General features: G+C 62.9%; 2 protein-coding genes and 1 long non-coding RNA gene across 5 annotated transcripts; 1 reads left to right on the top strand and 2 right to left on the bottom strand.

The window, feature by feature from the left end:
• Positions 1-438: 438 nt before the first annotated feature.
• Positions 439-2,656, top strand: LOC135330572 (uncharacterized). The gene is made up of 2 exons (XR_010392548.1): positions 439-1,812; positions 2,422-2,656. It is a non-coding gene; the product is annotated as an uncharacterized LOC135330572 (long non-coding RNA).
• Positions 2,657-6,543: 3,887 nt separating this feature from the next.
• Positions 6,544-8,202, bottom strand: HEXIM1 (HEXIM P-TEFb complex subunit 1). The gene has a single exon (XM_026107924.2). The coding sequence runs from the start codon at positions 7,935-7,937 to the stop codon at positions 6,936-6,938; it is 1,002 nt and encodes a 333-aa protein (XP_025963709.2). The 5' UTR covers positions 7,938-8,202; the 3' UTR covers positions 6,544-6,935.
• Positions 8,203-10,934: 2,732 nt separating this feature from the next.
• On the bottom strand, positions 10,935-22,930 carry ACBD4 (acyl-CoA binding domain containing 4). Of its 3 annotated transcripts, none has more exons than XM_026107920.2 (10): positions 22,603-22,930; positions 19,931-20,051; positions 19,737-19,821; positions 19,543-19,663; positions 16,266-16,379; positions 14,852-14,958; positions 13,878-14,031; positions 12,339-12,499; positions 11,947-11,991; positions 10,935-11,558 (listed from the first exon to the last, which is right to left on the bottom strand). In XM_026107920.2, exons 1-10 carry the CDS (start codon positions 22,622-22,624, stop codon positions 11,448-11,450), a joined length of 1,041 nt encoding a protein of 346 aa, XP_025963705.2. In that variant the 5' UTR covers positions 22,625-22,930; the 3' UTR covers positions 10,935-11,447. The 3 variants fall into 3 exon arrangements, with proteins under 3 accessions (XP_025963705.2, XP_025963704.2, XP_064380514.1); XM_026107919.2 differs by lacking the exon at positions 22,603-22,930 and adding an exon at positions 20,132-20,366; XM_064524444.1 differs by lacking the exon at positions 22,603-22,930 and adding an exon at positions 20,157-20,366.
• Positions 22,931-23,976: the final 1,046 nt, after the last annotated feature.

Here is a 23,976-nt window from a genome sequence, read left to right as displayed (position 1 = left end):
CCAGGCAGGAGGCTTTAAAGAGTTAAACCGCAGCGGCTGAGGCGGAAGGCAGGGCCTAGGGGACAGGCAGCGGCCGGGGCGACGTGCGCCCTTTCAGGCAGCCCTGTCAGCCGCGCAGGGCCCCGAGCGCCGCCTCAGCCGCTCCCGGGAGGCGCCTACAGGCCCCGCGAAGGCCGCGGCCCGGCCGGACCCAGCGCTCGGCCGCGCCCGTCGCCACGGCAACGCTTCCGCGCCCCGCGCGCTGCTCCCCGGGAGGGGCCGCCCGGCATCACGGGACTGCGAGTCTCCAGCCCCTTCGCGCGCCCCGGCTTGCCGCGGGGCGGACTACATCCCCCACAACCCCCCGCGGCGGTGGCGCGCTCCTCCTCTTCCCCAACGAGTCGCGCCGCTATTGGCTCCGCCGCGCCGTCAAGCAGCGGCACGGCGGAGCCTGATTGGCAGCAGGGCGCCCGGGCCGAGGCGCTGGCTATGGCGGCCGGTCGGGCGGTGGGGGAGCGGCGGGCGCCATTTTGTGTGTGCGGCGGCCGGCTCCCGGGCGCCGCTGTCCGCCGGGGAGGCGGCGGTGAGCGGCCGGGAGCAGCGGGGGCCCCTCCGAGCCGAGCCGGGGAGCGCGCGGCGGCGGCCCAGCCGGGCCTCCCTTCGCCGCGAGCGGAGCGCGGCTCTTGCGGGGCCGCGCTGCCGCCGCTCCCGTGGCGCCGCGTCCCGCAGCGGCCGTTTCCTCCCCCCTCGGGGCTCCCGGGGCGGGGAGGCTGCTCTTGGCCTGTCGGTAGCTCCTCGCCTGCGAGCGAGGGGAGCCCCAGCGGCGGGGCCCGCTTCGCCCCGGCGCCCCTCTTGCCGGGGGGTGCGCGGCCTCCTCCGGGGCTGAGGGGAGCCCCGCTCCGCGCCCCGGCGCCGGCCGAGGGGGGCCGCGGCGGGTGGGGACCCCCGGGGGCCGCTCTGCCTCCCCGGCCCCTTGCGCCGGGTTTAGTCCCTGCTCCCCACAGAGGAGCCCGGGGCGCGTTTTTAACCGGGGGTTCCACCACACGCAGCCCTGCTCAGCCTGAAGGGCCGGCGGTGCCGCTCTGCGACCATCCCCCGTGCTCCGGCCTGCTGCTCTTAACGCTGTGGGGGGAATCAGCAATAAACCTTTTCCTCAGGAAAAAAAAAAGCGAGGTTAAGGCGCGTCTGCTCGCCGTGATGCGACAGCAGCAGTCTGAGATCGTTGCGGAGCTGGTTTGTGATTGACACCCAGTAGGAACAAAGTGGGGAGGAACAGTGTGATTTTTATATTGAAAGTGAAATTTGGTGTAGAAACATGTTTCCTGGACGGGTGGAAGCTGCTTGTCGTCTCCCGCACGGTTACACAACACCCTTTTAATACACCGTCTCTGAAAAATAATCCCTCCAATTTAATCCTTTGTTTCACACGTTTCGGCCAAACTGCGGCCGGGTTCCCGCGGGGAGTTCTCGCTCGCCGAATCCAGTGGATCGCAGTTAATATGGCCTCCGCTCTCCTGCTGCTGTGTACCGAGGCAGCAATTATCACTGTGTCACTTGTAGAGCCTTAAAAATAAAAGCGCTTGCCTGTTGCTGGGGCTGAAGGGGGAAACTTTTCAAGCTGATAATAAACTGGAGCCAAGCCTGGCTTTGAGTTATAAATGTCGTTCCTCCAGCCGTTGGAAACGAGCTGTGGAAATAATTGAGTGCTTTTCTTGTGCAAACTCAGAAAAATGTGCGGTTGCTTGGATGTAGTGGTAGGCAGTTTTGGAGGTGTCAGGATCTTCTAAGTTCGGTTTCCTGATGAACCACGAGGATTGTGACAGCCTGTCCACGGTGAGTGTCTTTTCCTGTGTAACCGCACACCGTAGAAGGTAAATAGTACACTGCTAAGTCGTATTTTAAGGTGTTTGCTCTCGAGCGTAGAAACGGGAGGTGGGATCTGGGCTGAGTTCCTTGTTGTGTTGCAGGCTGAGTTTCTTTAAGCGAGTTACTCGACCACGTTTCCTTCCCCCTGCAAAATGGAGATAATGCCAGCTTATCCCCTGGTATTACTGGAACTTGGTTTAGATGTAAAACAAGGAGCTTTTGGAGGCTTCTGCTTTAAGTGCAGATTGCGCTGTGAAATGTGGAATTTTTCCAGTTATCAAACAATATTTTTACATTCATGTGCTCGCAGCTCATTTTTTGAAGAGCGTGCTTTGTTGAAATGGCTCTGCTGACAGATTTTAGGCTCCTTGACTTCCATGTCACTTTACTAGTCTGAACTCTGGAGCTTCGTGTTTTATAAATTACTGCATTTCCAAAGCTGGAGAGGTTTATGGTCATCTATATTTTAGCATACATGTAATAGCTGAAAGTCTAATTTAAAGTCGATTTTGCCAAACTAAAAGGTGTATTTTGCTTGAGCTGCACTTAACTTAACTGACTGCACTTTTTTTTAAGGTTGGGAGCAGGAAGTGAGAGAACGTGAAGGGCCTGATCCTGATAGCCAGAGTTCGATACGTTGCGGATCGACCAGAAGCTGCCTGCTTTTTTGGGAGGCTGTTAGGTGATGGCCATATTGGTGGGGGCTCTAAAGGACTCTTCCTTAAATAGGGTTAACTGTGCCAGAGATTTTCCTCTTTAAAAAAGAATGCTGCTTGTATCCAATAAAATATAATTATTGGGATATCCAGAACAGCTGTGTTGGTATTTTGCCATAAGTTAAATTCAAAGACTCTAAATTAAATTGGTGCAAGTTAAGGCTTAGGCAGGTTAACGTTGTTATCGTCAGTACCTTATGCATCCGCAATAAAACGTGAAAAATCATAACAGCAGGGTTTAATGGCCAACTTCAAGAGAGATTGCTGCGCTAGTAAATACAGGTAAGCTTAAATTCAAGTCCTGACTGATCAAATGATTTTATTTTGTTCCTCAAGAGTCCCTTGAAGGGTTTGATCTATAGCCGCGTTACGCGTCTAGCTATCAGTTCCTGCGCAGCTGTCCCCTACTTAATGGATAAGGAAGCAGGCTTCAGATGGCCGAAGGAAATTGTAATGTCGAATCTTTCCTCCCTTCTCCGTCGGAGGGTTTCAGCCAATGGCCGTGGTTCTGGCTCTGCCCCGGAGGAGAGATCGCAGCCTCCAGGAGCGCGTTCCAGAAGGGCCTGCCCGGACTGCCCTCTGCCAGCGTTACATTCAAACGTATTCCCGTGTGTTGAGTCCCCGAGAAAACTTCCTGCTTTGGTACATGAACTTTGCAAACTACTCTGCAGACCGTAAAGAAAAGAAAGCTGCACGGCAAATTCTCTTCAGTTAATGTCCAAATGAGGCTTTTGGTTTCCCCTTCGCATGAGCATTGAATGTTACAGTATTAACAAGCTGTTAAGATGGACTACTTCCTTTTTTTTAATCATATTGCAGTTTGCAAGATTTTAAGGGGGCTGTTCTGCTGTCACGCTGCTTTGCATTTGCATTCAAAAAGAATGGCTGTAATTGCAAGCGGGATATTTTAGTCCCCGCACCCCCCTTTTTTGTTTTGCAGTTGTGCATTGGTGCAACAATTCCTGCATCTTCCACCCAGGGCAGGACGAAGTGTAGCCCTGTGAGTGCAGAAACCTTGCAAGGGGAGCAGGTTTGAAGGACCTTCAGCCCAAAGGTCTCTTTACAAACCGTATTTCCAGAGCTGCTGCAGCTGCCTGCTGTAAAGTTGGCATCGACGAGCCGCGCGGCTAGCGTGGCGGCAGCAGGCAGGATGGCAGCAAGTCTGTTCTTCCCACTTGGCCCCGGCGTCAGGACAGGCAAGAGCTCTGACATGCAGAGTCCTGCAAGGCAGATTCCCGTTGCCGCTTAAATCCACGCGCAGCCGTTAGGCGATGCTTAAGTGATGCTGGAGCGCCAGCAACGGCCCTGGGAAATGCAGCTTGCTGCTCTGGTGGCATTCTTGATCTCAGCGAAGAAGTTGGAGCCTGAATAAAGGGACAGTTGGCTCAAACAACCCAGGAAAGACCGAAGTGATGCTGGTTAGGAGAGGGATAGACTTGGCAAGCGCGGCTGCCTTGCCCTCCAGGGAGGTGCTTGCCCTCGACTAGTTAAGACGGTGCGCTCCTTATTGTCAAAATGGACTAATTGCTGCCCTTTCATACCACATCACAGCCAGCGCAGAAGCACTTTTATCCTTGGCAACCTCTGAGATTCGATTTGTCCCTCTCGAACAATCGTCTGGCTACAGTCGCAGGAGCTTGTCACCTCCGGAGCGGAGTTGCAGCGCTCTGCACCAAGTTTGTGCGGCATCTTAAGCTGATGAGCTCTCCCCTTCGCGGGGCGAGCCGAAGCACCCGGGACGCCGGCAGCGTGCCGTGGACGAGCTGCCCCTTCATTACTGATCCACCTGGAGGTTTCAAAGGTCCCTTCGCGTGGCAAGGCCGCTTCTGCCACGGGCACTGCCTCCCCTTCCCGGCGCTCGTTGCGGCGGCGAGGGTCATCTGCTGCGCTGCAGGCTCACCGGTCCCGGGTTTAAACTCTGGGGCACTGGAGTAAGCGCCTTTGGAAGGAGACGCGCCGGTCTTAAACACCTTCTCAAACGTGGATCAGGAATAAGCTGATTTGTATCACGACTGGTTTGCGTTAAACCAGTTTAAAGGCTCAGCAGCACGATCCAAAGCAGAAGTAGTTGGGAGAATCAAAATAGATTGGGCACTTGATCATTGCGGCACAAGCAGCGGCACTTTTTCGGGGTGCCCTCAATTTTTGTAAGTTATATTTGTTAAAGCAGTTGCAGATAACCTAGAAGGAAGATTTATTTCTGTGAAGTAAATGCAATGTGTTTAGGGTAACCAGATGAAGGGCAAACATATGGGTGCAGCAAACTTGATAAGAGATGTCACTTTATTTGCAGCAACTATTGCTGCATTTGACTAATAATATTTGCTTTTATTAAGTTTTTTGCATTAACCAGAGGCTAAGAACAACATTTTCACGGTAGTATATTGCTGCCTCTTAAAGCATAGTACCTACTGCTGAAATTAGTGTAATCAGCCACACGCCTGCTAGTCTCCTGCCCCAGAAGAATAGGAAACGGTCACACGCAGCGCAGTTATTAAGAGAGAATATCTCATTTGGGCAAACAAATCGCACAGCGCTCGGAAGAATAGTCCCAGATTAACGAAGAAAGCGCCGTGATTAGGTATTTCTACTCCTCGGCGATAAGCAGAATCTCTCGTGGTGGCGAGAGCGTTGTTGCCTCTCGCTGAATTTTGCTCGCCGTTTGACTTCAGGAGCTGTTTGCCGGTGCCAAGTTAATGTCGGGCTCCCTCCTACGACCCAGGCTCCAATGCACCAGGCACCGTCTCTGCCGAATGATGTCATAGCAGCGGGGAAGGAAAAAACCCAGCACCCGGGAAGCTCTCGAGCAAGTAGACCTCGACCAGGTTCCCTTTTTCCCTTCCCAAAGCGGAGAATTGATGTCAGCACATGCCCTAGAGTAGAAACATTGCCAATTTTCATGGAAAAAAAAATCTCTCTCGAGCCTTAAATCACAGTCCCTCGGCCACGGCGTTGCCGTGCTGCTTGCAGTCCCCTGGTTTTGTACCACTGCTTTCGCTGCCCACCCCGACCAGAACAGACCAGCCTCGAGGAGCCCTTTACCTCCCTCCTCTCATCTATTTTTAAGCCCTCTAATTTTTTGTAAAAAGATGTGTTTTTAGTTTTTTTTTTGTTGTTTGCCCTCTGTAGCGTGATAGCTATTTAAACAGGCTGCTTCCCAGGCTCTCGAGTTAGAAGTTTCCTTCGGTGTATGTGTATCCACGGTCTCAGTTTTGAGCCCAGCGATTACCCGACAGTGCAAATCAGAGCAAATCGTACCCCTATATTATTCTGGGCTTTAACTTACCGGCCCCCCCTCCCCCCCCCCAAAAAAAAATACAGCCTGTACAGTTGTCTGGAGAGGCCAGAGCTGCCTCCTCTGCTTCGCCGCTTCCCAGGTCAGGTACGGTGCTCCGGCCGTGGGGAAACGCAAGCTGCCGGTGTCACGCTGGACCTCCGAGGCCCCATCTTGTTTGTCAGCCATTTTCGAGGTAAACTGCTGACTACCAAAACTTTTAGCAGGTTGCTACAAAACTCCAAGCAAGTGTTTTCCTTCGAGCCTCCGAACGTTACGTCTCTTTCTATGTGTTTTTTTTTGCCACGGTTCCAACTAACTGACCTAGGTTGCCACAGGAGTGGGAGGAAAAGATTGTTTACATGAGCCTTTAGGCAAACAAATACACTCTAGTATAGTAATATATTAGAGAGGTGTAAATAGTGTCCATTATACAAGTGATATTAAGCAGAACATAGGATGTTACCCATCTTCCAGGTGTTTTTGTGGTAGTATGCAAGCGTGTAAACCCATTTAGCAAGATTAAAGTTGAAAATGTGTCTTCTGGGGAGGGAGAAAGCTATGCAGAACGGCTAACTGAGAAGTTAGAGCTGGTTTTATCTCACCCCTCCATAGACCAGTTATAGCGTACAATGAAAATTATTCAAAACGTATCCCCCCCCGCAGGAGAATGACATTTTGAACAGTCTAGAAATCACACCAAAACCATTACAGTTACAAGTAATTAAATTTATTAGACCTCTATAGTTTTTATAGTCAGTTTTGGCCAATTTACAGGTTTCCTGGGGATCATTTTTGGTTTAAACACGAGAAAAAAAAACAAAAAAAAAGGGGGAAAAAAAAAAGCATAAATCAAGTTCACTTATACATCAACCCCTCCCCTAGCCCCCGCCACAGCCACCTAAAAGAAAAGGAGGGGGGGAAGCTGCACACAGGCTGAACAGCAACACGCACTACACTACACCGAGAGCGTCCACCCCAGCGGCGCTGGGGACGTTGCGAGTCCGCGTCGTAGAAAGGGTCCGCCGGCGTCTCTGTACACAAGTGGATAATGTTACATCCCACCACTGTAAAAAGCCCCCCCTCCCGCCCCCCGAGCGTCACTCCCCCAGCTGGCAGGGGGCCGGCTGGCCGTGCAGGTCCTTCTCCTGCAGCAGCTGCAGGTTCTCGGCTCGCAACCTGTCCACCTCCAGCTCCAGCTGCCGCACCCGCGCCGCCTCCGCCGCCTCCCCCCCGTGCTTTTTGCTCTCCATCCTCAGCCGGTTGTTCTCGTCCTCCATGCGCGAGAGGCACTTCTCCAGCTCCAGGTACTCCTTGACGAGCTCCTGCTTGCTCATGTTCTGCAGGCTCTCCACGTGGTACCGCTCGTAGGTCTCCGAGAAGTCCCGCTGCAGGAACTCGCTGCCGTCGCCCCCCATGCCGTCGCTGCCGCCGTCCTCCTCGGCCGCCTCCTCCAGGAAGTCCTCCTCGCTCGTGTCGTCCGACTTGGCGGCCGCCCGCCGCGGGTACAGCCCCGTCTTGAGGTCGGGCTCCTCCTGGTCGTGGTCCTCCATGAGGAACTGCGTGGTGTTGTAGGGGGCCACGGGCTGCCCCTTGGCGAACATCTCGGCGCGGAGCCGCGAGGCGCGCAGGCTCTGCCGCTCGTCGAACTGCTGCTTCTCCTCCCAGCTCAGCTTCGAGTAGGGCTTCCAGCGCCGCTTCTTCTTCGACGGCCGCCGCCGGTGCTTCTTCTTGACGGGCCACTCCGCGGTGCGCCCCACGGCCGCCCGGTACCGCGGCCCCGCCAGGCCCGGCCGCCCCGCGGCGCCCGCCGCCGGCCGCCCCGCGGCGCCGCCCGCGCCCTCCGCCGCCGCCTCCTCAGCCGCCCCGCGCGGCGGCAGCGGCTCGGCCTCGCCGTCCCCCGCCGCCGCCGCCGCCGCCGCCGGGGCAGCGTCGCCGCGCTTCGGCTCGGGCTGTGGCTCGGGCTGCGCCTCGGGCTCCGGCTGCGGCTCCGGCTGCGCCTCGGGCCCCGGCTGCGCCTCGGGCTCGGGCTGCGGCTCCGGCTGCGCCTCGGGCTCCGGCTGCGGCTCCGGTTCTGCCTCGGCGGCCGCCGCGTCGGCCATGGTTTCGCGGCTCCGCTCCCTCAGGGACAGGCGCTGCCGCGGCGCATCGGGGCCGCCCCCGCCAGGCGCCGCGTCCCCTCAGGCCGCTCGCGCCATGGCGCGGCCGCCGAGCACTCAGGGGTTAACGCGCCGCCGGCCGCCGAGGGGTTAACGCCGCCGGGCCCGCCCCCCCGCGCGCATGGCACGCGCCGCCGCCTCGCCGCGCCCCGACCCCGCCCCACCGCTGCCGCCTCCGCCCGCTCCCCGCGCCGCCAGCTCCCGACTGCTGCTCCCAGCCCGCTCCCCCGCCTTAAATAGTGCCGCCCGGCCCCGCCCCGTGCCGCGCAGGCGCGCTGCAGGCCACGCGCCCCGCGGCATGCCGGGACTCGCAGTCCCCCGCCCCGATCGATTCCCTGGCTCCCGCCCGCCGCGGCGACTACGGCTCCCAGAACCGCGGCCAGCGCGCCGCTGCGGCCAATCAGCGCGTGAGGGGGGCGGGCCCCCGCGCCAGGCTCCACCCACTGGGCGCCGCGACAGCCGAGCCACGATTGGCTGCGGCGAGCGTCACTTACGGCCGGCTAAACCAATAGGAGCGCGGCGGGCGGCACCGGGGCCGTACCATGTGCTCGAGGGGCTTCCCCTCGCCGTGGGGCCGCGCGGCGCCCGACGACCTTCACGGCCCCGCTAAGGGCAGCGCCCGGCGCCCCCCGCGCCCAGCGCCCTCGGCGTCAGCGCCGCCCCCCGCGCCCGGAGGGAAGTGGTACGGCCCAAAAGTAGTCCCGGACGGCACCGCCGCTGGAGCGGGGGGCCGCCGGGCCGGGCCGCCGCGGGCCCCGCCGTCCCGCGGGCCGGGACTCGGCCCGCCCCGAAGCGAGAGCGGCCTCAACGGGCCGGGCCGGGCCGGGCCGGCGGGAGGCCTCGGGGAGGGGGGCGGGGAGGGGTGACGGGCGGGCGGAGGGATCCGGGCGTTGCGCTGAGTGAGGAGGCCCCCAGCAGGGCGGAGGGAGATGTAAACAAACGCGAGCGGCAACGAGTCCCTCCTTAAAGGGGCCGCGTCCCCCGAGCGGAGGTGGCGCGGAGCTGCGCTCCCCGGGCGCCTGGGTCCGCCCGCCTCCTCGGGGGGGAGGGGGGGGCAGCGCGGCCCAACGGCCGGAGCCGCGGGCACAGCAGGGTCGGGGCCCGGCCCTGCCACCCCCGCGCTGGCGGTGTCACCCCGGCACGGTCCGGGGAGGGGGGGGGGCAACCCATGGCGAGGGGTCCCCATGGCGGGGGGGTGATTGGTGCCCACGGTGGGGGGGGGGGAGGCTGGGAGGGACCGCACGTCTTGGGGGGGGGGATGGGCTGGGGGGAGGGGAACGATGGCGGAGTGGGTTGGGGGGGGCACAGTCCATGGGGCCCCATGGTTTCGGGAGGCGGCTGGGCTACGCGGGACCCCCCCAGCCTCGGGTTGGGGGGGGGAACCCTGAGGACAGGCAGGAGCCGCCATGGCGCCGGGCAGCAGCAGGCCGGAGCCCCCCCTCCAGGTATCCCCCCCCCCGGCAAAAGGGGGTTCAGCAACGCCGGCCTGCCGGTTCCTCCGGCCTGCGCCCCGCGGCATGGCCGGCTCCCCGCCACCATCGGGCCGCCCGGCCGGGCCAACCGAGGCAGGGCGCAGCGGCCGCCCCACGGCAGCCAGGCCGCGGCGAAAAGCGCCCTCGAGGAAGCGGGGCGAGGGCGGCATCGCCGTGGCTGCTGGGGGGGCCGAGGCGGAGGGAGGGCTGCCAAAACGCTGCCACCCCCCCCCCCCCCCCGGCCACGGCAGCCCCCGCCGGCAGGAAGCTGCCATCTGCCGCGGTGCCGGTCCGGAAACGGGGCCCGGTGCTGCTGCGGGCCGGGAGCTGGGTGCCCTTCGTGTCCCGCCGACAGCGGAGCCGGATGGCCCCAACCCGGGGGGGGGGGGGGGGCACAGGGGGCTGGCAGCAACGCGAGCGGCGGCTGGGATGAAGCGGGGGGCTCCCACACCGGCTCCTGCCACCGCTCCCTGCGGGGAGCCGCTGGCGGCCGGGTGCCCCACGGCGGCGTTGCCACCCGCGTCGTGCTCGGTGTCACGTGGAGGTGGCCGAGCCGGGGGGGAGGGGGGGGGTCCGAAAGGAGATGGGAATGGGGTCGGGCCCTGGTGCAGCAGGGGAGCTTGGGGCTCGGGGATGGGATGCAGACAGCAAGGAAGGGGCTGTTGTCCCGTCTGCCCTGATGGATTTGGGGGGGGGGACACAGGATAAGCAGGGACCCCCCAATCCCTCGTGCCTCCTTCACACCAGCCCTGAAGCAGCTGGAGAAGCCGGACGCGTGGCTCAGCCCCTCGCGGGCTCCTGCCCGGGCAGGCAGCACGGCCTCCCATTTCCCCAGCCCGGGCCTCCAGCGGGCACGGGGGGGGGGCAGCCGGCGCTGGCACCGTGGCTCAGCCCCCCCCCCGAAGAGCGGCTGGCGCTCGCCCGGGCCGCTCGGTGCCAGGGTGGGCTGGGAGCAGCGGGGCCCCTTCGCCTGCGGTGGGCTGAACGGGGAGGAGAAACGGGGCTGGGCCTTATAAAGGGCAGAGCCAGGCCGGGCCAGCGGCGAGCTCCAGCCCTGCCGCGTCGCACCGAGGTGACTGTCAGCGTGGTCCCCGGCCCCAGCGACCCACTTTCGCCCCACTGAGCCGCCTGGGGACGTGGAGGGCTGGGGGGAGCCGGCCCCGGGCATCTTAAACCCAGCAGCGGCTCTCGGGCACAGCCAAAGAGCCAGGCTCTCTCCCACTGCCCTGCAGTGCCCAACGGCGGGGGCCAAACATGGCAGCTGTGTCACATCGTGCCTCAGTTTCCCCCGCTGTCCCACAGAGGAACAGCCCCCCGTGTGATCATGGTGACTTGAGGGACTCGGAGCCTTGATGCCACCTGCGTGAGGACGAGCCGCATCCAGGCCAGGTGCTGGGTCCGTGACCCGGCTGCTGCCTCCTCTGGGACCTGCTGGACTGGGCTCATCACAGGCACAGCGCGGCCCGCGCCAGATGGAAAGGCAACTTTAATTCGGGCAGGTTTGGGTGGTAAAGCACGTCCTTAAACCAGTCTCGAAACCTGGGACCCCCCTCTGCGGTGGCAGGGCGCTGGCGGCCCCGGGGCACGTACAACCTGGGGGGCCGGGAGCCCACGTGCTCGGCGGTGCTCGAAGACGGCGCTTCCCGAAGGAGCCGCGCCGCTTTCCCTGGGTGCAAAGTGCTTTTTGCCGTCGCTGCGGTGCCGGAGGGACCCTGAGAGCGCCGGGCGACGGCGGCGCGCGGCCGCTCCTCCTCCCTGTGCCGGGCGAGCGCGGGGGGGCTCCGGGCAGCCCCGGGCTCGCAGCCGGCCGGCCAGCCGCCCCCCCAGGCCTGGCATAGTCGCTTAAAAGCAGCCTCTTTCCCTGGGGAGGGGGGGATCGATCCGATTGCTCTTGCCTGGCTTGTGATAAGCGGAATCGCTAATTATCAGTGGCGGCAGCCGCTCGGCGGTCCCGCGACGGAGCCGGGGCGGCCGCGGGCGGTCACCTCTTCCTGCCCTGCAAGCGGCGCAGCAGCCACTGGGCGACGAAGGGCCAGGCGACGAGGAAGAGCAGGGTGCGAGGGGACACGGCCAGGGGCCACGGCAACAGCGCCTGGGGAGGGGACAGAGAGACGTGGGAGGGACGATGACAAGCTCCCGGGGGTCCCCAGCAAGCTCAAACGTCCCCTGACCCGTTACTCAGAAAGGAGGTCGCAGCAGGACACCGTCACGGCCCCATGACCCTTTGTGGCCCTCGCTCCATGGAGAGCTTTCCTCCATGTGCCACGTCCATACAGTTGTCCCAGGTGCCCGGATGTTGGGGACACATCCGCGGTGCCGTCCCCCACTCTCCAGCGGAGGGTCCGGAGCTACCCCCAGCTCACAGCATCTCCACGGCGCGGTCGGGGCGGGCGTCGAGCCCCGGCCCGGTGGGTACACGTGGGACAGGACGGGACACCCGAGGACACGGCCATGCGGCGCCGCGTCCACTTCCGACTCACCTGCGGAGCGAGCAGCTGGTCAGGATCCGCCTCGGACGCGTCCACCTGCAAACAGGAGAGGTTTCCGGGTGCAGCTAGGGCTCAGCACCCCCTTCCCAGCCGCTGCGTCCCCAGGAGAGGGGGAACGGGCAGAATTGAGCCCCGTTAGGGCTCCTATGAGGCACCAGGAGAGCGCAGCCAGGACGGGACCCCAGCGGCAACGGGAATCCCGGGGGCAGCAGGTCCTCGCCTGCACCGTGGGGCAGAGCAGCACCAGCCTCCACCCCACCGGGACATGTCACGACAGCCTGAGGTCTCTCCGCTCGCAGGGATAAAGCCCCACCGGCCCCGCGGCCTGCGCCCGGGCGGCTGCAGGCGCAAGGCGGGGGCCGCGTCGGCCCCAGGGCACGTACCCACGCGGCGGTGAGCGTCTCCAGCTGGCTCAGCCTCTCCAGCACTCGCCGCATGTCGTCCTGCAGGGCTCGGACGGCGCCGGCCACCTGCGCGTCCAGCTCCTCCGACGTCCCCTGGCTCGCGCGGGCAAGCTGGGGGTCACCCTCGGCGCGCTGCGGATCTGCGGGGCGCACAGGCAGGCGCTGCTCAGGGACGAGGCAGGGCAGTAACGTGGCGTACGCGGTGCAGGGGCGATGCCACCCCGGGGAGCGGCTGGGAAGGGCTGGCTCAGCACCAGCTTGTGCTAACGCTGGCAGCGAGGCCCCTCCAAAGCCCCCGGGAAGCTCAGAACATCACGGACTCATCCGCCAACTTTGCGGGACGTCACCCAACGGCAAATGATGCGTCTCATCGGGTACCTACAGTGCGGGCTCCCTGCGGGATGCCGGCTCTGCCCAGCCGCTCCCGGCACGAGCCGCGAGCTTCCAGCCCAGCAGCCCGTGGCCCTCTCCACCGGCCGGGCGCTGGGTCCGTCCCAGCACTCACGGTCCTGGGGCACGGACCAACATCCCCCAGGGTGGTGGTGATCCGCAGAGGCGCATGTGGGTCACCTCGGCTCGTCCAGCGAGGCAGGACGCCCTGCTTAGCTACAGCTCCGTGCTGCGGCTCTGCCAGGCCTTCGGCCTCAGCAAAGGCCCCAAACCAGCCTTGCTACCGGCCATGAAACACTCAAGTAATCCTTGCCGCGAGTGGGAGACGGGCAAACGTTTGCTGCAGCACAGGCTGCTCCTTACCCCGGCTCCGGCAAGCCGGGCCGCGCTGCCCGGCTACGCTCCGGGGAGCAGCTCAGCCCCTTCCCGGCGTGCTGGCCGAGGAGGGAGCCGGCAGAGGCCGGGGTCGCTTTGCACCCATCCCCGCGGCAGCTTTATCGGCCTCGTTACAAGTTAACTCCCAAGGTCAAGCAGCCCAGGAGGCTTGGCGGAAACATTAACGGGGAAGATAAGCGTGACGGGTGGGCCGCGCTCAGGTGAGGCGGCAGCTCCACCCCTCCGCAGCGGGCGCCCAGCCTCGCTGCCCCCGGGGCACCCCAGGCTGAGGTGGCAAAGCTCTCCCGGAGCAGAGAGCCCCGGGGATGCATCCAGAGGACGGGGAGAGCCACAGACACTGCCACGCGGTCCTGCTGCCCCGTCTCTACCTTCACTCTCTTCCCTGCTTGGGGAGAGCTCGCCTGAATCTCCCAGCTTGGTTCACCCCATGCATAGCTTATGCCCCCGCCCCGTAACCCAGCCCAGAAGTCCCAGGTCTGTAGGCCTTGGGTGGTGAAATGCTGAACAGCCTGGGAAGAAACATGGATGGAAAGAAGAGACACTCAGAATTCACAGCTACTGCGCTATCCCTGGGTGCTGGGGCTAAACTCTGTCCCCCGTTAGGGGTCACGGCACTCGCCTCTCCGCTCAGCCCCTGCACGGACGCCCCGCACCCGCAGACGCCCAGCCCCGAGCACGGGACGCGGGGAGGGAGCAGCGGGAAGGTGCGCAGGAGCCAAACGCTGCACCCACCTCTCTCAGCGCCAAGGCCTGCGAGGCCGCTGCTGCTCTTCCCCTCTAGTCTTCCGCCTTCAGCCCGCTGTCCCTCCCTAGCGGCGCGGGGCGCTGGGGGCCCAGGCCGGACACCGTTCAGGGACAGACCCTGTTTGGCCAGCAACTGCCCAGCCTGTGCAAGGGGAGAGAAAAACAGCCCTGAGCGCCCGCTCCTCACCTCCCCCGGGGCTGCGGGAGCGCGGCAGGCAAGGGAGGCCGGCGACCCGGCTCCCGGGGGCTCAGCGCCCACGGCAGGGCAGCGGCCTCGGGCCTCCCCGGCTGCAACGGCCACCGATGCAGCTCTAAGTCTCCTGCTCCCTGTGCTTCTCCTCCCCATCCCGCAGCAGAGGACGGGAACAGCGGCGTTTACAGCAGCGGAAGATGCACAAGGCTGAGGGACATCAAACCACAACAAGTTATGAGCCGATGTGGAAGGCAACAGAGCAGGAACCCGGAGAGAAGTGATTCGCCCAGGCTCAAGCTGGTAGAAGAACTCTGGAGAGCACCCAGGCGTCCTCTTGCCCACCAGGTCCCCAGCGTCCCACCGTAGTACCCAAAACGCAGAACTTTGCTGGTGGTACTTGAGACGGTTGTTAGCAACAGCCCAGGCTGAGCAAGCAGGGAGCAAGCGGCAGCGGTGCAAGCACGGCCTCCACCCAGGCCCGCTCGGGGCTGCGGCCGGCCCAGCCCGCGCCAGGCCTCGCACGGCCTCCGGCTGCCTCCCTTTGCTGCGGCCAGAGCAGCGGCGTGGCAGCACCAGGGTGGTGAAAACAGGAGTGCGCAGAGCCGCGGAGAGCTTGCAGCAGTACGGAGAGGGTGAGATCTGCCCGTACAGAGCACACCGGGGCAGGGCAGGGCAAGGCTGCCGGGAGGGGAAGCCTCTGTCACGCCGGCAGCGGGATCCCAGCACTTCCCGGGCCTCCTCTAGGCCGTCCTGCCCTGAGAGACGTTACCTGGTCGGGCTCCATCTGCTCCAAGGTATCACAGTAAACTTCCCCCTCGGAGTCGCTGGTCACCTGGGTGCCCTCGAGCGCTTCGGCGGCAGGATTCAGCCCGCCTCCTGCAAGGGAAGCGCACGGCTCAGCCGCGGGCAGCGCCGGAAAGGCACTTCAGGGGCGGCCTTCTTCACGCGGCACAGCAGGACACGAGGAGACAGGTCTGCGAGCAGCCAGAAAGCCAATGTCAGCGGGCGCAAAGCAAGATGCCAGGATGAGGCCCGAATCCCTCAGCCGGCGAGCTCGGAGCACATAAAAGCGTTGCCCCCGCTGCAAGAGGGAGCAGAGCATTGCTTTCACTACTGGAAAGCAAACCGAGGCCCAAGGGTGAAGGACTTGGGGCTGTTACTAGCGCCAGGACCGCGGCCTTGAATCCAAGGACCAAATTCCCTTTTTCCTGCCCACCAGCTGGCAGAGTCGGACTCACAGGCAGGCAAACCCGAATCTAAGGCCCCAGCTGCTCTGACACGGCGTTAAATCCAGTGTTTGAGAACGCCCGGCAGCCCCGCGAAGCCCCCGGGCACAATACGCACTGCACCGACTACGATCGGCACCCTGGGTCACGGCATGCGCAGCCGGGCACGCAGGCGCGCTGCCCAGCTCCGCTCACGTTCCCAGCCCACGTTCCCTTGAGGATCGCCGCGGTTTGGAAGCAGGCGTTCGCTCTGTGACCATATATGCTCCTTGGGGGAGGGCCGGGAAGGCATCGGGAGGAATTCCTCCCCGAAGCACCCAACGCGGAGCGAGAGGCCCCTGCAGACAAGGATGTTCTAGGCCAGGAGCACCGCGTGCCATCGAGAGAGGCACCCGGAGATCGCTTCCCCCAGCAGAGCTGCCAGCAAGCGGGTGGGAGCGCGTGCGGGGCGCTGTACAAGAAATTCGGCATTAGCCAAGACAGAGACGGCCCTGCACAGGGAGGACGAGGACTCTGCACAACTCCCGGTACCACAGGAAGGGCAGACTTGGCTCAAGCCGCAGCAGAACTTCCCTCCCAGGACCGTGACTTTCCAGGACAATGTTTTCCCAGTCCACAAAAGCCCATCTCGCTCCAGCCCTCCAATCTCCCCCTGCAATTTAGCACAATCAGACCTCTCTCCACCGATAGGAGCAACACGGAGACAACCAACATGCTCAGGGTTACCCAGGGCTCAAGAACAGCTCCGAGAGCTGGATCCACGAGAAGCACCAGCTCTCAGCGACTTGTGAAACGCTGATACACAACCAGGGTTGGACCGGACGTGCTTGAAGCCAGCAGCTCTGCGGATGGACGGAGGCCCGGCCCAGCCCTGCTGCTTCCTCCTTGGCCAACGCAAGGGCCTGCGCCTCCTCCGTGGGGTCTCTGCTGGGTGCTGGCCACGCCAGGGAGACCAACCTGGCACTTGCTCCCCGTGCTTCTCCTCCTCGGGCAGGGCACTCTGCAAGCAATCCTGAGCCGGGCTCCCTTCTGGACTGTCCTGGCCGGGGTCAGGCATCTGCTCCTGGTTGTCTGCGCAAAGGGGAGGGAGGAGATCAGCATTAAAGCATTGCAGATGGTCCCGCAGTGCAGCCCGCCCCGCTCTGCTCCGTGCGGCCACCTCCTCGCAGCGCTGGGACACACAGAGTCGGGGCCACCTTCCCATCCGGTCGCAGCGGGGGGATGCAAAGGCTTCCTTCCTACCCAGGGACTGGCTGTTCCCAAGCAGCCTGCTCGCCATTAAGGCGCAGGAGAGCCAGCCAGCTCGTCGGCTAACAGGAGAGCAGAGAGCCTGCTCCGTTTGCTGACAGTCCGCAAATCCCTACGGACTCAACCGATCAGCAAGAGCTGCCTCGTACGGACGGTCTCATCTGGGGATGGCAGAGGAGCTGCTGGCCCCGAAGCCCCTGCAGCAGCAGCAGGCAGAGGGATCAGCTCCGTATCAGCTGTAGCAAACAGCTGGATAAACAGTGACCGGGGATGGCCACCAGCCCTGTCCCCTGGCAGGTCACTGGGCCCATCAGCACTAACACGCAGAGCCAAAGCGAGAAGCACTGGCCGAGGAGAGCGTCTGGGCATCACACACACTGCCATCAACCACAGGGGCTTTCAGCAGGCAGCACGAAGCCCCGACATCCGCCTAACACGGCAGCACCCCGGCGCGGGCCTCGGCCTTCCCAGCGGAGCTGTGCTCCCTGGGGATCCAGCCCTGCCCGTCTCCCGGGAGCTCAGCAGAGCCCGCGGGGTTAAGTCCGGCCATGCAGTGTTTCCAGCGGCCAGGACTTTGCTCCCTGCTCCTGGCTGGCCGGGTATGTGGCAACGCCGCCCTGCCCAGCGCCTTGCCCGTGCGTCTCCGAGGGGCTGCTGTTCCCAACGGGCCTTCGCGATGACAACAGGTCCGCGGCTGTGGGACCTCCCTGGGCCCGGGCCCGGCGACTGAACCCCCCCCAGGCTCAGAAGGTCCTCGCACCGCTCCACACAGCAGTTAGCGTGAAGGCCGCTCTGCTCAGCGACAGCCCCCATCCCCAGAACCCTCCTCAGCTTGTTTACTGCGAGCCCAGAGCCTGCTCCACGCAGGGGTGAGACACGGGCAGGGTCCTGTCACCTCCCACACCACTGCTCCAAGAGCAGCTTGGCTCCCACACCAGCCTCCCCGTGCCTGCAGGGCTGGCAGAGCAACATCTGGCCCGTGCTTTAGGGCAGGAGCGTTTAACCATAGTTGCTTCAAATCTTGGCCTCCGTGTACAAAAATGCTTGTGAAAGCGATCTCTTTGGACCCTGAACCACTCACGATTTGCATTTCCAAGTGACATTTTGATTTTGTAAAAACACAGGTCTGGCTTTTGGCCACCTTGTGCATCACCTCTGCCCTCCGAGGCACGGGAAGCCTCGCGAGGGCCTCTATCTGCCGTGTTTTGGTTTCACCCCAAGCCCTCCCGCGCGTGCCGACCAGCCGTAGCATCAAACGCCACCTTTCTCGTCTGGATTATCATTAACAAAAGCTGCAATAGCACCAACGCTCGGGGTAGGTTCAGAACCTTTAACACAAATGACTCAGCAGTTTAAGAAGTGCAGCATTTTAAACCACGATTCAGGCACCTTGGGTTTATTCATTTCGCAGATACTATCAGGTTTAGACCTAAATGAGAGACTGTCACCTGCAAGTGACAGCAGCACAAGATGACACTCCCAAATGGATGACGATCAGGAGTTTAGAACGAGCTTTTATGTTCCTGAGAAAAATAAAGCCTATTTATCTTTTAACGGGAGCAGAATCAGCACCAGTATAGACAACAAGAGTGCTTAGGCACCATGGGAAGAACCACCCATCATGAGGCCAAGCAAAACCTTGGGGCTAAGGAGCACGTCCTACAGGCAACAGGGTTTTGGCATCCTTCTCCGAAGCAGTGGCAGGACAGACGCCTGGGACAAGCTGGTAGTGAGTCCGTTTGTCGGAGCTCTTCCGACATTAGCAAAACACGGACAGTTTATACCTGTTCTGAATATACCCCAAAGCTCATCTCCTGCCGAACTAGTCTTCTACTGGGAATCAGGTACAGCCGAACCTCCACATCTGGAGTCTGCATGTTCATTCATCAGCAGCAGATCCCCTTCCGAAACCTCACGGCCGGTTCTCAATTAAAGATAACCAAATAAAACTCTTTGCTCACCCAAACACTCCTTGCTCTGTAGAGCTCCTGCCCCCCACCCGGGGGGACAAGCACATTTTCAGTGTCCCATTAGACTCCACACAAGTCTCCCAATCCCCAGCCCTTCCTCACTGCCTGGGGAGGTTGCCTCAAGGTTGGGGGAATCTGCTCAGGCCCTTTGCTCAGCAGGAACAGGCTGATGGGGCAGAGAGGAAGGAGCGCTGACAGCTATGCTACAAACCTGCCAGCCACAGCAGCCCACCAAGCTGCTTGGCATTAAGTTTTCCAGCATTCGGGAAGTCACCGAAAGCAGCTAACTGGGCGAGAGTCCACAGTAGCCCTGCTTGCACAGCTCTCGGCCCGCAGCAAGTCAGATACGCTGAGGACCCTGCTCCAGGGGTCCCCAGCAGCCTCTCACCAGGAGAGAGCTGTCACCACAGACATGCGCACGGAAAGGGCTGGGAAGAGCTCTCTGGAACAAGGCAGTCCCAGCATCCCCAGATGCCAGCAATCCCATTTCTCAACCCCAATTTCTCCACGTCCACCCTGCCACAAACACGCAGACCTGCCCGGCTGCTTACGTCAGGTGACCTGGCCTGGGGGACACAGCCAGCCCTTCCCAGGGGTGAGCCAGAGTCAAGGCTAACCAAGCGGAGGGACAGCCCGGGAGTCAGGAGATGAAACTGGAGCTGATCTAACTGCTCTACAACGTGGGGCTGTCTACAGATGCGGGCCACAGGACATTGAGGAGCCGAATCCCAAGTTCTCTCCCCGAAGTTTTGGGGAGCGAGAGCCCAGGCTGCAGAGACACCTGGGTAAGAGCGATGCTCAAACAAGCACCTCATCAGCACCTGCCTGACAGCTGGGAAACCAGAAGGGACATGGTGTGTCCATGCCCTGTACAAGCAGGGCAGTGCTGGGTACCAGGGCGGAGCGAGCAGTGGCACAGGAAGAGGGCAGGAGCAACGTGACAGGCACTGAGAGAAGAGCGTGGCAGAGGTGAGTGACCTGCCGGGCATCAGGGGGGAAGAGCGGCTGCCACTCACCCCCTTTCCTCTTGAAGAAGGCGTCAGGCGGCCGGGGCATGTCCTGGATCACCTCGTAGAGCGGCTCGAAGTACCTGAACATCTCCTGCGTCGCCTCGTCCATGGGCACCGTGTCGATGACCTGCGGAGAGCCACAGCTCGCGGCGGGGCCCGGCGGGTGGCACCAGCCCCGACCCGACCTGCTCCCCCGCTACCTTCTGGGCCACCTTCTTCATCTCGGCCACGTAGGCGGCCATGGCCTCCTCCTTGGACATGCGCCCCAGGCTGTGCCAGGCGTCCCTGCGGGTGACAACGACCGTGAGGTGACCGGGGGGGGGGGGCAGCCCAAACCGGCCCGAACCGGCTCGAACCGGATCCGGCCGGCGCAACCCGGGCCGCCCCGCCTCACCACTTGTAGCGGCCGATAGGGTCCCAGAAGCCGGGCCGCGGGCCCTGGCAGCGCCCCGCCGTCGCCTGCTTGTAGTAGCTGTAGAAACGCAGCATCTCCTCATACGAGGGCCGGTACGAACCTGCGACACGACGGAGCCTCAGCGGCGGCGCCGGTACCGGGACTGCGGCCGCCGCGGCCCCAGCCCCGGCCCCCACTCACCGCTCCGGGGCAGCCCCTGGATGACCTGCACGGCGGCGCGGAACTGCGCCCCGCAGCCCGCCTCCTCCATGGCGCCGCGCTCCCCGCCCGTCCCGGCACCGGCAGCGGCACCGGCACCGGTGCGCGTGCGAGGGGGGGAAGCGCGGGCCCAATCAGCGCGCGCCTTCCATCCGCGCCGCTTCGGCGCGCCCAATCAGCGCGCCGCTTCCGAAACGGGCCAAGCTGCCCCCCCGCCCTCCGCACCCAGCTGCCGCCGCGTTCCCCCCGCCGGGCGCGCCGCAGCCAATCCTGGCGCAGCTCGCTCGCCCCCTGCTGGCTGGAGAGCGCCTGGGCCTCCTCCCGGCTCCCCCCTTCCGGCGGCGCGCCGCAGCCAATGGGCGCGTGGCTCGGGCCCACCGCGGCGCCCTCTGCAGGCTCGAGGCGGCGGCGCGCGGGGCCGGGCTGCGGCGGGGCACCGGGGCGAGGCGCCGGGACAGTGCAGCGGGGCGATGCACCGAGTTAATGCACCGGGGCACCGGGGCAATGCACCAGCACAGTGCACCGGGGCAATGCACTGGGGTGATGCACCAGGGTGATGCACCGAGTTAATGCACTGGGGCACTGGGGCACCAGGGCACTGGGAGAATGCACTGAGTTAATGCACCAGGGCACTGGGGCAACGCACCAGCACAATGCACCAGGGCACCAGGGCACTGGGAAAATACACTGGGTCAACGTACTGGGCACCCAAGGCAACGCACTGGGATGACGCACCGGGGCACTGGGGCAGTGCACCAGGACAATGCATTGGGTCGATGCACCAGGGCGCCAGGGCAATGCACTGACTGGGGCAATGCACCAGGGCAATAGGCAATGGCACGGTCCCGTTGCAAGGGGCAGGGGCTCGCTGCAGGCCTGCAGGGGCACAGGACAGCTGGATCTTGCAAGGCATTGGACCGTTATTAATTCTTATTAATCTGCATTCGTTATTGGTGTGAGCAAGGGACAGACTTCGGGGTTACTGTTTTTCCCCAAGCCTCCAAGGTGATGCTGCAAGACACGAACGTGCCGCAGGGCTGCTTCCCCCTCTGCTCCAAGGGCTTTCCTTGAAGGCAGGGTGGGAGGGGGGATTTAGGGTGGCCTGGGGACATGGAGGGGTGGGGGGTATGGGCATGCCCTGGGGATGCAGGGTGGCCTGGGGCCAGGGGGTGATTTGGGACTGCAGTGGTGACAGGGTTGGGGACACTGGCTCTGCTCGCAATCCTCGGGGCGACGGCAGCGCCTCAACGTCCAGCTCCAGCCCCCAAATCCAGGTTGTTTAACTCCGGGAAAAAAGGCCCCGCGGCAACATATTTCCAGCCCACGTGGCCGAGGCGCTTGGAAACGTTTCCTCCACTCGGTGCAAAAGTTCAAGACCCAGTGGAGAAGCCGAAAAGAAGCTTTTCAGCCCTTTTTTGCCAGTTCTTTGGGGTGACTCAGGCTTCCTGCGCCTTCGCCATGGCATCTGGAGCCCGCCGCCTCTGACTCACTGGAAAACAAGCCCCGATTGCCGGCACGGAGCCTGCACCAGGCTGCACCGGCCAGGCGAGCTGTTTCCCCGGCTCCCTCCGCATCGCTGCCGGGCTGCAAAAAACCGCAGCGAGCACTTGCAGCCTTCGTTCCCGTCCGTGCGTCTCGCTGGCGTCGGGCTGCACTGATTTTCCACCGCGCACCGTGCTTTCCCGGCCTGTGATCCTGCAGTTTGCAAGCCCGGCGGCGGCGCTCGCTGGCTCGCTGTTATGTAACGTGTTTTTTTCCCCCCCCTCACCGCTGTCCCCAAAAGCGCCTCGCGGCCGGAGCCGAATTCCCGGCAACGCGATTCCCCTCGGGGGCGGGAGGCTGCAACGGCGCCAGGGCAGAGCCTGCCTGTCGGGCTGCAAGCCCGCTCCGGGCTGGATCCGGCCGCTCGCCTGGCTGTTTACGGCAGCGGGCGAATGCCGTTGCCGCAGGCCTCAAGCCTGAGCTCTGCGCCGGGAATTTTGCGGCTGCCGAACTGGGAGAGCATCTGCCGAAAGAGGAGGCGACGCCACCCGTGCCGGAAAAGGCGGAGGGTGTGTGTGTGTGTGCGAAGTCCCCGCGTCCCCAAAATGCCCCCTGCGCTGTGCTGGGCTCAGCAGCACCCAGCCAAGGGGCTGCCCAGAGGTTGCACGGCCTGCCCAGATGTTGCACAGCCTGCCCAGAGGTGGCACCACCTGCCCAGATGTTGCGCTACTTTCCTAGAGGTGGCACGGCCTGCCCAGGTGTCATGTGGGCCTGCCCAGATGTTGCATGACCTGCCCAGAGGCTGCGCCACCTGCCCAGATGTTGCACAATCTGTCCAGGGGTCACACTATCACCCCAGAAGTTCCTCACCCTGCCCAGATGTTGCACTGCCTGGCCAGATGTTGTGCTAACTGCCCAGAGGTTGCACAACCTGCCCGGATGTCCCAATGCCTGCCCAGATGTTGCATTACCTGCCCAGGGGTCACAACGCATGCCCAGATGTTACACTGGCCACCCATGATGTCGCGCTGCCTTCCTGGAGGTGGCAAGGCCTGCCCAGCTGTCACTCTGCCTGCCCAGATGTTGCATGGCCTGCCCAGAGGTTCCACAACCTGCCCAGAGTTTGTACTGTCTGCTCAGGGATGCAGGGCCTGCCCAGATGTTGCACAGCATATCCAGGGGCTGCACAACCTGCCCAGATGTTGCACCCCCTGCCCTGATCCCGTGCCTCCTGCCCAGATGTTGCCCCACCTGCCCTGATGTCACACCACCTGCCAGGATGCCATGCCCCCTGCCCAGATGTTGCGCTGTCATTACCCCCCCATCAGCCACCCCTTAACATCTGCCTTGGGCACCAGGGATCCCCCCCCACCCAGCTTGCACCTTTCCCCAGTCCCAACTCCCCGATGGCCATGGGCTGCTCCGGCCCAAATCCGGGCTCTTTCCCCCCCATCCCGCCTCTCCCACGCGGCCTCAGCAAGCCAAGGGGCTGCGGTACCCGCGGGAAAGGCGGAGCCGGGGGGGAAAATTCCCTGATTTGGGGTACATCCCCATGCATGCTCACACAGCTGGGTGTCCCCACGTGCAGACGGGGCTGCACACGGGCTGCACACGCACATAGGCACATGCATGAGTGCGTGCACACACGTGCATGCACATGGCTGGACACGCAGACGTGCATGCACAGACACGTGCCTGCACACGTGTGCACGTGCCTGCATGCACACACAGACATGCAGAAACATGTGCATGCACATGCCTGCATGCACACACAAACATGCATGCACAGACATACGTGCATGCACATGTGTGCACATGCCTGCACACACGCAGACATGAATGCACAGACATATGTGCACACACATGTGCACATGCCTGCACACATGCAGACATGCCTGCACAGACATGCACGCACACACACACTTGCACACGCCTGCACACACAGACATGCCTGCACAGAAGTATGTGCATGCACACATGCGCACAGACATGCATGCACGTCTATGCACACACACGTGCACACGCCTGCACACACACAGACATGCATGCACAGACACATGTGCATGCACACATGTGCACACAGACATGCCTGCACATGTCTGTGCACGCACACATCTGCAGATGCCTGCACACAGACATGCCTGCACAGACATATGTGCACGCACACGTATGTGCACACCCTGTGCATGCACACACAGCTGCACGCTGCCTCCATCCTCCCCCCCCGCCGAGCTGCTGTCCCACTGCTGGCACAGGGCATCCCCACGGTCCCTAGGTGTGCTGGCAGGGACATGGCCCGTGGGTCCCCGCTGTCCCCAGGTGTGCTAGGGGGCAGGGAGGTGGCT

Source organism: Dromaius novaehollandiae, chromosome 22, assembly GCF_036370855.1.
Source record: "Dromaius novaehollandiae isolate bDroNov1 chromosome 22, bDroNov1.hap1, whole genome shotgun sequence".
Classification (NCBI taxonomy): Eukaryota; Metazoa; Chordata; class Aves; order Casuariiformes; family Dromaiidae; genus Dromaius; species Dromaius novaehollandiae.
The sequence above is the reverse complement of the archived record's forward strand: the minus strand, read 5'-3'. Positions and strand labels throughout refer to the sequence as shown.